The sequence below is a fragment of the Centropristis striata genome, chromosome 4 (assembly GCF_030273125.1).
Source record: "Centropristis striata isolate RG_2023a ecotype Rhode Island chromosome 4, C.striata_1.0, whole genome shotgun sequence".
NCBI lineage: Eukaryota > Metazoa > Chordata > Actinopteri > Perciformes > Serranidae > Centropristis > Centropristis striata.
In genome coordinates this window covers 40323177-40340359 of record NC_081520.1, presented here as the reverse complement: position 1 = coordinate 40340359, position 17183 = coordinate 40323177, and the positions used below count along the sequence as shown (strand labels likewise).

Sequence of the window (17183 nt, the reverse complement as noted above, 5' to 3'; positions counted from 1 at the left end):
TCCTCATCCAGCTTGCGAGCTGTACTTTTTTAGCATCATCATCATTTTTCATAAGCATTTTTCATTTTTAACTTAACAATTGTTGTGCATGATTTCATTTCATCGCTGCAGTTATTCCATATTCTCACTCCTTTTCTTGTAATGCAGTGATACTTTGAATTGGTCCTTATCATGTGGGAGTTTTGTGCACGTGTGAATACACATTTCACATGTAATATGCACAGATGTTCAACTAATAGCCACAAGTACACTACTGGTCAAAAGTTTTAGAACACAGCAACTTTTCCAGAATTTAATTGAAAATTATGCAGTTTAATGTCTCAGTGTACTCTGAAATTAATGCACATTTGCAACATTTAAAATTCTTTATTGAGCATGATAGTGTTTTGAAAGTAAAAAAAAGATTCAAAATCACAAAAGACACAAAATGACTAAAAAAAGAAACAAAATGACCCAAAAAAGAAACAAAATGACCAAAAAAAGACACAAAATGACTTACAAAGACATGAAAAGAATTCAAAAATGGACAAAACAGCCCAAGACTCCATAGAGTTAAGTTGTTAACCCATTTCTTGTTCCCTGAAAAAGGCCTTCTTGTATAATTCTGAAATGTACATTATTTTTCAGTTTTGGTTAAGCTTACCTTTTTTTATTTACCTCTGGCAGTTCACCACTTACCTTTGTACCCTTTCAAGCTGTTCATTTGACTTGAACTGCTAGAATTTCAATAAAAAACTGGAAAAATTGGGGTGTTCTAAAACTTTTGACCGGTAGTGTACATCTGCACGGTGAGAGAGTCTGGGTGGGAGATCTGGCTGGTCAGCAAAGGGAGTTAGCTGGGACTAATAAGTGAAAGAGTTCCAGTTAGGAATTGGCTCATAATAGAAAGATAACTGGGCGACAGTTACTGGATTGCTGGGAAAGTCTGCAGTTATTTAACCTTAGATGTGTTTTAGCCCAGAGCCTTCATCAGCATCTCAGGGGCCTGGCAGGATGAAGTGCTGACTCTTCTAGTCAGTGTTATCAAGTTATCTTTGACATTTTGTTTTCCTGACACTTAAGCAGCCAGTTGACTGAGGAAATAGCGACAGTGCCCTTTCTCTTCTCTTTATCATATAAAAAGGCCCTCAATTGGAGATCCTGGAAGATAGTGGATCTTTGAAGCCAATACCCATATCAGTACTGGAGAACAACACAACCATTTATTGACCAATATTCTTTGTTTTGTCTGAGTTAAGATTGATATGACAGTAAAGAGTTAATTTGCAATACACATGACTTTAGAAAATGAATGTCTCTTGATGTTGATATCTTATTGAGACTACCAAACAGAGTCTCAGCAGATACACAAACTGATTGAGAGGGCTTGTTTTAGCACAAGTCTATTAGTATTTAGTAAGTGGATTATAAATTTAAACAAAACAGTGCAATATTAGTAAGCTTAAGTGGTGCTAGTATGTTTGGATTGAGTCAGGCTAGTTGTTCCCCCCGGTTTCCAGTATTTATGCTAAGCTAAGCTAAGCTAACCAGCTGTTGTAGCATCATTTTTAAAATAGAGAGTGGTATCAGTCTTCTCATCTAGCTTGCAGCAAAAAAAAGCAAATATGGACAATATTTACCTTTACCAAGGAGGTTTGTCAGCAGGGTTACGGAAAAAACTACAATCATGATTTTCTAAAACCTTGGTGCAGCAGTGTACATTGGACCAAAGAAGAACCTATTAAATTTTTGGGCAGATCCCATTTATTGCGGAGATACATGAATTGATGTTTGCTTCCGTTAATATTGCAAGATAGGGCATTTTTTTGCTGCATTAATGTGAAGTCGGAATAATCAGAAAAGTAATAAAAGTAAAAGTAAAAAGTAATTAATAGCTCAACTGATCCATTTCCTTTAAACTTCATTGTCACACAATTTTTTTTAAAACTGCTCTAATGTTTAAAGGCTCTGAGCAATAAAATACAACACATCTCCTTTTGTAGCGTTGTTTCCACATTAAAACTTAAAGCTACCACAAGCTAATCACTACCCTTAATGATACTGTAGCTTTTGTATAAGACCATAGATTCATTTTTAGGAAAATCTTGCATAGCATACTGTTTAGTATTCATAGTGACTGTATGTACTCGCTGAAAATGATCTGTAATATCCACATATTAGCCAACAATAAAGATGTTTCTTCAGGCTCTTTTAGGTAGAAGCCTAATGAAGCCAGCTGAAAAATAACGTAGATTAACAACAGAATAAAGCTCCTAAATGTTCAAACACTGCAGAGTGAGTCCAGGTGAGCCTGCACAGATCTGCTCAGTCTTAATTAGTGTTTCCCTGCTTGTTTCCTTGAGTACGGCTATTAGTGCATGTGTGTATATGTGCTATGGAGAATGCTTGGTGGAGTGCAGTGAGGCCAGTATCTGGAGCAGAGGGCACGCCGGGCTCCTTCTCTCTAATGAGCACTCCTCTGCTCCTTCCCTGTGTCTGTCTGTCAGGCCTGCACCTCCCACAGTCAGTGTGCCCAGCCAAGCATGCATCCCTGCCTCACCACCCAGCCTGCCAGGCCAGAGCCTCAGGGGGCTGACAGACTTACTAGAGATCCAGGCCTCAGGGGCCTTCAAAACATTCCCACTGAACACCATTAAAGCGCACTACAATTACTGCTGATTCCTCCGACATACGGGGGCAGGCGGAGGATGCTGCAGGAGTGCATTAGAGGTCTCCGCGCAGGAGAATAACAGGACTTAGAAAGTAATTAAACAATGAATACGAGAGTTTGATTATCCGAGAGCTGCAGTGCAGTAGAGAGAGAGAGAGAGAAAAATAGAAACACAGAATGCCAGAAAATAAAGGAGGGCATGGATGAAGAGAGTGGAGTGATGGAGGAAGTGATGTATATCTCATTTATGCAGAGAATAGGGTTCACGGTGGGATTTCTTATCAGTTTATGCTTTGGAGGAATGTGCAGTGTTCATATGTTTGTCTTCCATCTTTTAGTAACATAACAACACTGTCATTTTAAAATAAGGTCTTTTCCTACTAAATCGAGTCATTTCAAGAACAATGCCTCGAGGCTTCGAGCTATTTTGGAAACGTGTGTAAATATTTTAACTCTTTAATAGTGTTAAATATTTGACACCCTTGGTGTTGTTTAATGACACCACATAAATGCACTTTTAACTCCAAATTGTGGTATTCCTTTTCCCTTTGAGTGTTAATTTTTAGCATATATCGTGTTATTTTATGACTCAAAGTGTATTTTCAACACTAAAATCATGTTACTCCCTTTCACTGAGTGTTAATTTTTAACATACATTATGTTACTTTGACACATTAAAGTGTATTTTTAACCCTAAAATCATGTTGTTTCCTTTCACTAATTTGCTAATTAATATTCATTGTTTTGTTTTACGATACATTAAAAGTGCATTCTGTCTTTAGCCGAACATACAAGTCACAAAATCTGAAAATCAACTCCAACTGAAGTGAATCTAACTCAGGTGTTAACATGTAACAACGCTGGCAGAAGCTTTTTGATCACTACAATGTTAAAAGAACTCCAAAGTCAACACTCACCAACTCAAAATAATTAACACTGAATAAACAACACTACAGATTTTGCTGTGTAGGGTTCACGGTGTGATTTCTTATCAGTTTAAGCTTTGGAGGAATGTGCAGGGTGGGTGTGTGTTCATATGTTTGTCTTCATCTTTTAGTAACATAACAACAGTGGTGGGAGAAGTATTCAGATCTCTTACTTAAGTAAAAGTACTAATACCACACTGTGAAATGACTCCACTACAAGTAAAAGTCCTGCATTCAAAACTTACTGAAGTAAAAGTAAAAAATTATCAGCATCAAAATGTACTTAAAGTATCAAAAGTAAAAGTACACGTTATGCAGAATGGACACACTCAGATTATTTTATATATATCAAGTATATTATTGGATTAATATTATCATGTATTTATGTAAGCATCATGTAATTTGATCAAGTTAGGGATTGTTTTAAGTATTTAATATACTGTTACAAGGTTTAATTAAAAAACAACAAGTCAAATCACTTTAAATTGATTTTTTTATATTAAATCTCGAATTGTAAAGTAACTAAAGCTGTCAGCTAAATGTAGTGGAGTAAAAAGTACAATATTTGCCTCTAAAATGTAGTGGAGTAGAAGTATAAAGTTACATAAAATGGACATACTCAAGTAAAGTACAATACCTCAAAATTGTACTGAAGTAGAGTACTTGAGTAAATGTACTTTGTTACTTTCCACCACTGCATAACAACACCGTCATTTTAAAATAAGGTAATGGTCTTTTCCTACTAGATCGAGTCATTTCAAGAACAATGCCTCGAGGCTTCGAGCTATTTTGGAAACATGTGTCTGTGTCAGTCAGGCTCAAATAAAGTCTGTTCTTTACTCTCCATTTTTATTCCAGAAACCACGAGCCAAACCCAGGCACTCCATCTCCAAACCCATCGAGAGCAACTACTTCGGTATGCCACTGTCCACCGTGGTCAGTCTGGAGAGGCCCATCCCCGTCTTCATTGAGAAGTGCATCCGTTTCATTGAGACAACAGGTAAGAATCTGTTTGAATTTACATAATTGGAGAACAGGCTGGTTTTTTTAGTGTTTTGAAATGATTTCAAAGGATCCATTCTGCCTCTACGTATGCTATACCTGTCTCGTTTGAGCTCTTTTTTTTTTCTATTTCCTCATATTTTTTCCTTATCTTAATCCTCCTTCCTGGTGGGATTGTTACGTACTGTGGTCTTCGTCACTGTGAGGTTTCTGCAGTCCTTTCTTTAAATCACACACAGTCTTTGTGTCTATGTGCACGTGTCTCTTTTGTGTCTCTCTTACTCTTTGTTCAGGTTTGATAAATGGTTTTATATGTGGACACCTCTAGGGAAATGAACCAGGTTAGGGTCTTTTTCATACCTTAAATCAGCTGTTCTCAACCTTGGGGTTGGGACCCCAATTGGGGTCTCGAGATGATTTCTGGGGGTCACCAAATCATTTTGGAAGTCAGCTCTGTCTCCACTGTGTTAAAGTGTTCATGTGTTAATGTGTTTTAGTCTTTTTGGTCATTTAATGTCTTTTTTTGGTCATTTTGTGTGTTTTTTTGGTCATTTTGTGTCTTTTTTTGATCATTTTCTGGTCAATTTGTGTCTTTTTTGGTCATTTTGTTTCCTTCTTTTGGTCATTTTGTGTCTTTTTTGGTCATTTTGTTGCCTTTTTTTGGTCATTTTGTGTCTTTTTTGGTCATTTTGGGGTAATTTTGAGTCTTTTTTGGTCATTATGTTTCCTTTTTTTGGTCATTATGTTTCTTTTTTTGGGTGATCTGAACTGTGCGTGTGATATTGTGTTCAGTGAGCGGGGGTCACGGACAACATGCATATTAAATTGGGGGTCGCGACTCAAAAAGAGAAATACTGCCTTAAATAGTTGTCTCATAAAATGAAGCAAAATGTGGTTTGATTAAATCCACGGCTGAAGCAGGCGCTTGGTTTGTCTATGATGCATATTACATAAATATATTGTTTGTGTGGCAACTCCCAAATTGGTTTGAGTGAAAGCATCAAGCAGATCATGCTGTCTTCTGTTTCCACTGGTTACAGTCACAGAAGTTTGTGCTAACTTTAAAATGCGTCATCAAAGCCTAATTTAGATTTTTGAGGACGGAAAAAGCCAAAGGGGATTTTGAGCAACAAATAAGTTTATCATGGAGTGAAATGATAGAATGACTCTATGTATTTGAATATAAATACCCTCATCTGCTTAGATTAACCCATAAGAACCCATGGTGACACCCGTGTAACAAACATGTATAATCTTCTATTTTTTGTTCCGAGGTGAAGTTTAAACCCATTTAACAATTCTAATCCGTTAATAGTTGTGTCCTGTATTGCATTTAACTTGTTTTGACCATATTTCCTGAACAAATTAAAGTCACAATTTTGATAGGAAAGGCAAGGCAATGCAAGGCAAGTTTATTTGTATAGCACAATTCAACACAAGGTAAATCAAAGTGCTTTACATACACATTAAAAACAGCAAGACACAATTGAAAACAGTAAAAACAGTCAATTAAAACAGAGAAATAGAAATAAAAATATAAATAGGATAAAATAAGATACAGCAGGATAAAATAAAATAAAAAATAAAAATAAAAATTGATAAACAAAAAGACACATGGTTATTTGTATTTATTTATTATCGATTTATTATTATTATGCTACTTAAAAACAAATCTAAAAAATAATTTGTTGTTAAACAGAACTAATAATATCACAATTTTGATAGATGTTGTGGAGATGCAGAGAAAAAGGCAAATTTGTGTCTAGTTTTTTTAAAATTTGAAAATACGAAATATAATAAACATAAATATTATAAACATAAATACTATAAGCGCCCAATGTAATGTTTATGTCACATCACAGATCTTTGACATTCAGGGATAGTGTTTTTGAAAACACATCAGAAATGGTGGTATATCCCCCATAACTTTCCTTTAACCCATTGACGCCGGGAAAGCATTACCGCATTTCTACCATTAAAACAAAAAAAACATTGTGATGATGATATAAGAAATCATGACTGTTTATGTCTTATATTACTTTATGCGTCGTTGAGTACCCTGAAAAGTGCAATATATAAAATGTATTATTATTATTTATTATTATTATTATTATTATGATAAAAAAATTTCATTACAGTAGGCTAATGAGAACTAAGTCTTGTTCTTCCAGTTACCCAGGGGGCAAAGTAAAAAAACCGACACGGAATGTTGTAAAAGGTTTCACACCAGAAATGATATCTAGGACCTTCAAGGATCACAACCTGGGTGGACAACCCGGTCAACTAGCTACTGGAAAGCTACAGGGGGCCAAAATCCCCCTTTTGGGGACATTTTCCTGGCGAAATTTTGTAAATGCAAATATTTAGGTACTACAAAGGCATAAATAGTCCTACAACTTTAAAATTTGGCAGAGAGTATCCTGACACATAGGGGAAAGCAGGAAAAAAAGATGCTGGGGTTTACTGCAACTCTAGTTTAAGATATCACCCTCAACATGCCAAAAAAGACAAAAAAAAGTACTGTTCGCCTGACAAATGCTCATGAAAATTCATATTTTTCAACACTTTATGTTGAGTATCTATACCTAACATATATATAGAAAACTTCCCTAATTCATAAGCTTCCATTTGAGTCCAAGATGGCCTTTCTACTAGCTACTGGAAAGCCATAGGGTGGGTCCAAACAATGCAACCCCTATTGTGAATAAAGAGTCAATTATGCGGATCAGACTCCATTCTATTTCTGAGTGGTTATTTGGAGATAGATTTGGAGAGATCATTCTATAAAAAACTGAGCCAACCTATCGAAAGAGCACAAAATACACTTTCAGATGATGCCTTGGTTAAGCAGCTTGGTTCCCACTAAAGCTACATGAGGGAACTGTGCATTTTGTGGTCTCCCCAAAATGAAAAAGCAGTGCACTTGTGGTCTTCTGGATTGCTTGCTGTTCAAAATAGGTAAATATGCTTAAAAAATTATTTCTTTATAAAATACTGAAGGATTTAAATTAATATTATATACAGAAGGACAGTATGTATGTTTGCCACCTATGCTAATTTTAGATTTTTTGATGTTTCAGAAACTGAGAACTGTTTCAGCTTGCTAGCAAGCTATTAAGCTAGCAGCTAACATTCAGCTAACATTCTGAAAGAAACTGTAAGTCCCTTGTACTGTATTTTTCATTTTATCAATATATATTATATATATATATATATATATATATATATATATATATATATATATATATATATATATATATATATATATATATATATATATATATATATATATATATATATATATATATATATATGTTTATCACTGATTGAGAGTATTCCATGTGATGTACCAACCATTTGTTGCAGTGCTGTATGGGATTGATGCCACACCATGATGTACACGATGAAACATCTATACTGTATTTAGCACAAGTAAAGAATAGAGTGAGTATATTGAGACAGGCTGCACTACATATGCTTCAATATATTTTTATAGAACATTATATTCAGTGGTGGCTAGTGGTGAAATTGATTGGGTGGGTTAACAAATAAATTATAAAGTAAAAGTAACTCTCTCTCTCTCTCCCTCTCTCTCTCACACACACACACGCGCGCGCCGTGATCCACCTCATTCATGTTAGCGCCTGCCATTTTTCTTCTTCTTCTTCTTCTTTTTCTCTCCATTCTTGTCATTGGTCTGAAAACAGCAGTATTGGGCTAAATGAAATCAGCCCAAATGACAAGTAAATCACGGGGGAGTGAAACGACACCTGTCAATAAGTTACTGGCCACCAGCCTGCTTCTAATTGGTCAGAACCGATCGGCCTGTGGGCTGAATGAAAGTAGCCCAAATGGACAGCAAATGGAGAGGGCGGGACATGGACGGGCCTGTCAATCATTTACACCCGGAAAATAAATTAGAGCACCCATTTAGAGATATCCATGTTTTCCTTTTAACTATTTGGTGCTTTTGCCACTTTAGATTTGACTAAAACTACATTACATTACATTACATTACATGTCATTTAGCAGACGCTTTTGTCCAAAGCGACTTACAATAAGTGCATTCAACCTGATGGTACTAGACATAGACCACAGGAATCAAGTAAGTACATAACTTTAAGAGCTAACTGTCATTGCTACAGGATACCAAAGAGGTTGGCTCCTTTCCTCGCAGCCACTGCTTATTGCAAATTATACACCTCTTCTTGGATTTAAATTTTTCAGTGTTTCGCCTGGTGAACCTGACATCATGGTGTGAGGAGCTGAATCCTGGATCAGCTAAATCTGATGCTTGTGCACTCACATCAGCTGAACGTCTCTTCTCAGCGTATTGGTAGCTCCTCTCATTTATGTACCAATTCCGACATTTTGGGTGCCACTTTGGTGCACTGTCTTCCCACCATTTTTCTGACACAGAATCATGGTGCAGTCTTTGGAAGACTTCATCTTGACGCGCATTAATGGCTTTTTTAAACTTGGATTTCGTTATGGGAGTAATAAAGTGTAGGTATGTATCAGACTGTCCTTGACATATGATACACTTTGTGTAGTCAGTGCTTTTGTCTTCACAACCCTTGCCACCAGACCATGTTTCAGCCGCATGGCAATATCTCCCACGTTTCTTTGGCTGGCTTGTCATCTTGCTACAAGAAGGAACATACAAAGAAATTACTCAAATTATATAATTGTAAATTTAAAGTAGTGGATTAAATTGTGAAAAATTACAATATAATCAGTGATGGCTGGTATAAATGGGCTAGCAGGGCTAAGCCCTCCCTATATTATGCAATAAAGATGAGAAAGTTATAGTTGTCTAAATAACATACAAAAGATTGTTGTTTAAAGTTTAGTTTTAGTTTGTCTGAAACACAGGCAGCAGCACGTATCTCTGCATGTCTGGCCGACATCTCCCAGTGGATGTCCTCGCACCACCTCAAACTCAACCTGGGCAAGACTGAGCTACTCTACCTCCCAGGGAAGGGCTCTGACCTCTGACCTCCACATCACTGTCCAGAACACAGTGGTTGTCTCCACAGAAACCGCCAAAAACCTTGGCGTGACTCTTGACAACCAACTGTCCCTCTCCACAAACATCACCGCCACCACCAGATCTTGCAGATTCTTGCTGCATAACATCAGGAGAATCCGTCCGTTTCTCACTCAGAAGGCAGCTCAGGCCCTGGTCCAGGCACTGGTCATCTCACGCCTGGACTACTGCAACTCCCTCATGGCAGGTCTGCCTGCCAAAGCCATTCGACCTCTGCAACTCATCCAGAATGCAGCTGCTCGATTGGTCTTCAATCTTCCCAAATTTTCATACACAACACCCCTCCTCCGCTCCCTGCACTGGCTACCTGTGGCTGCTCGGATACGCTTCAAGACTCTAGCTCTGGCCTACTCTGCTGCTAACGGTTCAGGTCCTACTTACATCCAGGACCTTGTCAAACTCTACACCCCTGCCCGTCCTCTCCGCTCTGCATCAGCCAAACAGCTGGCGACTCCCACCCTCCGTGGGTCAACTCGCCTCAAAACCACTTCCAGACTTTTCTCTATCTTGGCTCCCAAATGGTGGAACGAGCTCCCCACCGACATCAGGACCTCAGACAGCCTGGACATCTTCCGCCGCAGGCTGAAGACCTATCTCTTCCAACAATACCTCGGTTAAGCCATGGTCACCTAACACATATATATATTTAAAAAAAAAAAAAAAAAAATTGCTCTTCTTCTTCTTCTTTTCTATTCTTTTCTTCTTTAACATATAGCACTCCTGTAGCAATGACACTTAGCTCTTAAAGTTATGTACTTACTTGATTCCTGTGGTCTATGTCTAGTACCATCAGGTTGAATGCACTTATTGTAAGTCGCTTTGGACAAAAGCGTCTGCTAAATGACATGTAATGTAATGTAATGTAATGTAATGTAGTTTTAGTCAAATCTAAAGTGGCAAAAGCACCAAATAGTTAAAAGGAAAACATGGATATCTCTAAATGGGTGCTCTAATTTATTTTCCGGGTGTAAATGATTGACAGGCCCGTCCATGTCCCGCCCTCTCCATTTGCTGTCCATTTGGGCTACTTTCATTCAGCCCACAGGCCGATCGGTTCTGACCAATTAGAAGCAGGCTGGTGGCCAGTAACTTATTGACAGGTGTCGTTTCACTCCCCCGTGATTTACTTGTCATTTGGGCTGATTTCATTTAGCCCAATACTGCTGTTTTCAGACCAATGACAAGAATGGAGAGAAAAAGAAGAAGAAGAAGAAGAAAAATGGCAGGCGCTAACATGAATGAGGTGGATCACGGCGCGCGCGTGTGTGTGTGTGTGTGAGAGAGAGAGGGAGAGAGAGAGAGAGTTACTTTTACTTTATAATTTATTTGTTAACCCACCCAATCAATTTCACCACTAGCCACCACTGAATATAATGTTCTATAAAAATATATTGAAGCATATGTAGTTCAGCCTGTCTCAATATACTCACTCTATTCTTTACTTGTGCTAAATATATATATATAATATATATATATATATATATTATATATATATATATATATATATATATAATATATATATATATATATATAATATATATATATATATATATATATATATATAATATATATATATATATATATATATATATATATATATATATATATATATATATATATAATATATATATATATATATATATTATATATATATATATATATATATATATATAATATATATTATATATATATATATTATATATATATATATATATATATATATATATATATATAATATATATTATATATATATATATTATATATATATATATATATATATATATATATAATATATATTGATAAAATGAAAAATACAGTACAAGGGACTTACAGTTTCTTTCAGAATGTTAGCTGAATGTTAGCTGCTAGCTTAATAGCTTGCTAGCAAGCTGAAACAGTTCTCAGTTTCTGAAACATCAAAAAATCTAAAATTAGCATAGGTGGCAAACATACATACTGTCCTTCTGTATATAATATTAATTTAAATCCTTCAGTATTTTATAAAGAAATAATTTTTTAAGCATATTTACCTATTTTGAACAGCAAGCAATCCAGAAGACCACAAGTGCACTGCTTTTTCATTTTGGGGAGACCACAAAATGCACAGTTCCCTCATGGAGCTTTAGTGGGAACCAAGCTGCTTAACCAAGGCATCATCTGAAAGTGTATTTTGTGCTCTTTCGATAGGTTGGCTCAGTTTTTTATAGAATGATCTCTCCAAATCTATCTCCAAATAACCACTCAGAAATAGAATGGAGTCTGATCCGCATAATTGACTCTTTATTCACAATAGGGGTTGCATTGTTTGGACCCACCCTATGGCTTTCCAGTAGCTAGTAGAAAGGCCATCTTGGACTCAAATGGAAGCTTATGAATTAGGGAAGTTTTCTATATATATGTTAGGTATAGATACTCAACATAAAGTGTTGAAAAATATGAATTTTCATGAGCATTTGTCAGGCGAACAGTACTTTTTTTTGTCTTTTTTGGCATGTTGAGGGTGATATCTCAAACTAGAGTTGCAGTAAACCCCAGCATCTTTTTTTCCTGCTTTCCCCTATGTGTCAGGATACTCTCTGCCAAATTTTAAAGTTGTAGGACTATTTATGCCTTTGTAGTACCTAAATATTTGCATTTACAAAATTTCGCCAGGAAAATGTCCCCAAAAGGGGGATTTTGGCCCCCTGTAGCTTTCCAGTAGCTAGTTGACCGGGTTGTCCACCCAGGTTGTGATCCTTGAAGGTCCTAGATATCATTTCTGGTGTGAAACCTTTTACAACATTCCGTGTCAGTTTTCCAAAAAATATGGGTTTTGCCCCCTGGGTAAGTGGTCATATCATGTTAGCATCTTGCTAATGGGCATGTATTAGTATTATGCATAGGATTTTTTATTCAGTCAAATGTAACATTTGCTGAGTTTGTTGATTTTTTAAAAAACTTTATTGAAGGTTTGGACAAATAAAATCAACTTCGTATGAAAGCCACGGGTATAAGCTCTCAAATACTTTTTGAATTTCATTTTTATCTGCTACAGAGGCTGAAAAATCTATTATTTAGTACCGGTAGGTGTTGAATTTCCAGAAAAACTTCAGGTTTTAGGGGGTCATTTGAAAATCGGCCATTGGTTTTCCAGGCATTTTTTTCCAGGCGCTTTAGGCCTTAATGGGTTAAGGATAACTGGATCTGGGTTCTTATGGGTTAACCTTGGTCTTGGTGCAGATTACTGATAGAATGACTCTATGTATTTGAATATAAATACCCTCATCTGCTTAGATTAACCCTGGTCTTGGTGCAGATTACTGATAGAATGCTCAATAGAGCTTCACAGGTTTCAGGCTGTTGCCACCAGACTGGGAGTACTGGGAGTACTGGGAGCACAGATGTGTCTGGATAGCCTCTCCTGACCTTGCTACCCTGTTGCCCAGATGCCGAGCCCCCTGCCAGGCTGCTCTGGTGCCCCCCTGCCCCAGGACCGCCAGCTTGCCTCTCAGTCTGCCACCAGCTGTTCCACTAAACCAGAGACGACTTAGTTCAGGGTCGATGAGGATCCGTAGATATTTGTACACATCTCTGTTCTTGGCTGGGCTGTAAACAGGATTTTAGATATTGAAGTCATGAGTCAGTCTCCCATCAGTTTACTGCCAAACATCTCAGCCTTCTTTTATTACTGCGTCAGGGGTTTGATTGTATTCTTGTTGTAAGATTTATTTAAATGGTGCATTTGCATATGAAATCTCTGTAATCCCCTTTTAGAAAATCAACACTAAAACTAAACTAACTACCTAAACTAAAACTTCTACCTAAAAGAAATGTCTCAGAAAATAGTGTCTTTTTTTTTTAACCTACAACCCAGATTGCAAAATATGATGGATGGATGTTTTCTAAAACATAAATAAATCATAATTTGTTTTTGTATTTCTTTTACCTTATGTTCAATTAAAAGCTGTAGAATATACAATATACATAATGTTTAAACTGATATACATTGAATTTGTTTATATTTATGTTATACACAGCGTCCCAAGTTTTTTGGAATCAGACTTGTAGTATCAGATTACATACTGTATTTGTTAACACAAAAGTTTTAAAAAGTGAAGTGGTGGAGTTATAATGAATTGTGCCCCTCTGATTAAACACTGGTTAAATCTGCTTGGCCCCTACGGGACACTGGTCTAGAACCGCCTCTGTCACTATGTTTTATAAAAATGTGCACATTTGTTGTCTTTTCATTACCTTCCGTGAAGTGAGTTGAATGTGAGTTTACCCAAACATTGCTGTCTCCTACTGATGCATTCCTCTGTAATCTGTGTCCTGATTAGAGACTCAGTGTTTGTGGATTACTGCGGCCTTACAAAACATGCAGCGCCTTCCTCTGTGCACCAGTATAGGGGCAAAGCTCCAGATAACAAGGCATCACGTTAGATCCCACCTCCCCCTGTTCAGGTGCTAACTGGAGCAGTCACAGCACTTAGTTCTGGATGACGGAGAAAAATGGGCTGAATATGCGTTCATATACATAGACACACCAGGATGTTTTCCACCTCTTACCCTCGCTCGCTCCTTTAGTATTTTGCTTAATCCTCTGTTTCCTCCTCTCCTCCTGTGCCCTTGTTTCACTCCCTCCTTCTCCACATCCACTCATCCTTCTCCCTCTGTCTCTGCGACTACCTTCACTTGTCAGATTTGATTTCTTTCATCTTCTTCCTAACCCATATTTCTATTTCTCCCCCTGTCTTATCGCCACCTCTCTCAATTCACTGCATTTTTTCTTCTCCTGCTATCCCCTCCATCTCTTCCTCCTCCCCCTCCTTCATTGCTTTCACTCCTTCCTCTTGTCTGCATGCTTTGTGTATATGTGTGTATATGTGTGTGTATTTGGGTGTGTTTTCGCCAGGTAATGTTCTGCCCCATAGCTCCCTCTGTCCGATCAATATCACAAGGTAGGAAATTGGAAGAATGTTTGGCCTCAGCTCTTTTCTGAGTGTGTTTAGCCTGCTCCGTGGTTATTTATGTGTGTGTGCATGTGTGAGAAGTGTTGCCTCACACACCTTACAGCCACAACCAATAAGAGTATGTACATACACATAAATGCTTTGTTTATATACTAACACATGCAGTACAGAGCGGCACACCCACATAGAGAATTACTGCAACTGCGAGGGGGAAATGACTTACAATGTGCTATTTAGCCTCGATTGTAGTTGCTGTAAGTTAGACTTTACTTATCCTGTATCTGCGTCTACAATCTGCGGATATAATGGCACTCAGGGGAAATTACCACACGGCTCTGACACTATGTTTGGCTCTCCGGTGCGAGCTGATAATGAGTGACGTTGTGAGGCTGACCCTGAACCTGCAGCTGACATGCATCCTTCCCCCCATTCTCAAACAAAAATACTCTCTTCTGCCTTTACTCCTATCTGTTTAAATGTCATTGATAATCCTCTTACAGTCCTGTGTTCATACTGAATGATGACCTTGGTCTATGCCAGTAGTTTAACCAAATTTAACATGCATTTTGTCCGCAACCCCAGCTCACTGAACAGAATCCCAGACTCACAGTTCTGATCACCCAAAAAAGAAACAAAATGACCATAAAAAGACACAAAATGACTAATAAAAGACACAAATGACCAAAAAAGACACAAAATGACCAAAAGAGACACAAAATGACCAGAAAAGACACAAAATGACCAAAAAACCCCCACAAAATAACCAAAAAAGACACAAAATGACCAAAAAAGACACAAAATGACTAAAAAAAAGACACAAAATGACCAGAAAAGACACAAAATGACCAAAAAAACCCACAAAATGATCGAAAAAAGACACAAAATGACCAAAAAAGACACAAAATGACCAGAAAAGACACAAAATTACCAAAAAACCCCACAAAATGACCAAAAAAGACACAAAATGACCAAAAAAGACACAAAATGACCAAAAAAGACACAAAATGACTAAAAAAAAGACACAAAATGACCAGAAAAGACACAAAATGACCAAAAAAACCCACAAAATGATCGAAAAAAGACACAAAATGACCAAAAAAAGACACAAAATGACCAGAAAAGACACAAAATGACTAAAATGAAAGACACAAAATGACTAAAAAAAGACACACATTGACCAAAAAAGACACAAAATGATTTAAAAAAAAAAAATTAATACATGAACACAAAATGACCTAAAAGACTAAAACACATTAACACATGCTGACTTCCAAAATGATTTGGCGACCCCCAAAAATCATCTCGCGACCCCAATTGGGGTCGGGACCCCAAGGTTGAGAATAGCTGGTCTATGCAATAAAACTGTTTTTTTTTTTACCCTGAAGCAAGCCCAAATGATAATTTAATAGTCTGAAAACTCTGAACAACCAAAATCTTGTTACTTTTAATAGATAGAGACGTACCAAATACTTCAAAGCTTTGAAGCTTCATTTATAACCTTGACATTTAAAATTTTGAATCAAAATCTTTTTTTTTTTTTTTTTTTTGTCTGTCTGTCTGTTTAATCCATTTAAACCTGGAATTGCTGCACTGACAAAAATAAGAAATTAAAATAAAATAAAAAGCCACAAAATATGTTCAGTATCAGTATATTGCTGACCATTTAAATAAAGAATAAATAAATACAAATTAAATAAATATCTCATAAAATGTCTAAATCAATGCCCAAGCATTGTTTTCTGCATTATATGTTCTGTAACAAAAATATTTAATATTGGTGCATATCAGACAACACGTAGATATTTTCTGTGACATCAGTCAAACTCTAATGTCAAAAAGTTAAACCTTAGTGGGAAAATGTAATCATTTCCAAAATTCACAACATGTCTTTTTTATCGGGCAAAATATTCTTCATTCATTCACATTTGTTGGCGTTTAGCTTTTAAAAAAACAACATTTTCTGGGTGGTCAATAAACTGTTTGTTCTCTGCACACAAAGGAAAGCAGGCTGCTGTATTAACAGACCAATCTAACAGCACCATAAATTGCATTTGTGTACCCACATAACAAAAATTCAACTTTGGCTCTAAAGCTATTATCGTAAATAACTTAAGCCCTTACAGAAACAAAAGATCATATTATAGGTGTCTGCATTCTCTCGACATTCAAATCTTCATTTAAAACATTTGAATGTAAAAACAAATGGACAAAGCCCTAATTTTTGAGGCATATTTCAGCATGAGTCACAGAAGAAAAACTTGTTTTCTGTTTTTATATTTCTATTCAAAAGTCTTATTTCTTTGTTGCTTCTCTTAATTGTGCTTCCTCGCTCACTCCCTTTGTCCCCGAGAAGAATAGAAGTAAATGTGGTATTTTGTGTTATTTTCATGCATTCTGGGCTCGTAGAAAAGCAGCTATATAAAATCAATCCATAGTGACTGCTGTTATCTCTCCTCAGCTCTGGCTTTCTCTCAGCGTGGTAGCTGCAGTGTGCTCTGCTCGCTGCTGCCGGGGTGATGAATGTGTGTTAGCGTGTGCGGGCATATCTGCCGGCCGTACGAGCCTCCATAGCGACGCAAAGGGCAGCACCCGGCCACGGTCGG

At 36.9% G+C, this 17183-nt stretch overlaps 1 protein-coding gene and 1 long non-coding RNA gene across 2 annotated transcripts in view; both read left to right on the top strand.

Moving 5' to 3' along the window:
- arhgap35a (Rho GTPase activating protein 35a) overlaps positions 1 to 17183 on the top strand; it is a 104248-nt gene that overhangs the window by 65971 nt on the left and 21094 nt on the right. Inside the window, exon 3 of the mRNA XM_059331704.1 lies at positions 4435 to 4576. Within this exon, the coding sequence (XP_059187687.1) occupies positions 4435 to 4576 (142 nt within the window). The remainder of the gene's footprint in view (positions 1 to 4434; positions 4577 to 17183) is intronic.
- LOC131970333 (uncharacterized) lies at positions 7482 to 8153 on the top strand. Its single transcript, XR_009394176.1, has 3 exons — positions 7482 to 7536; positions 7659 to 7735; positions 7945 to 8153. It is a non-coding gene; the product is annotated as an uncharacterized LOC131970333 (long non-coding RNA).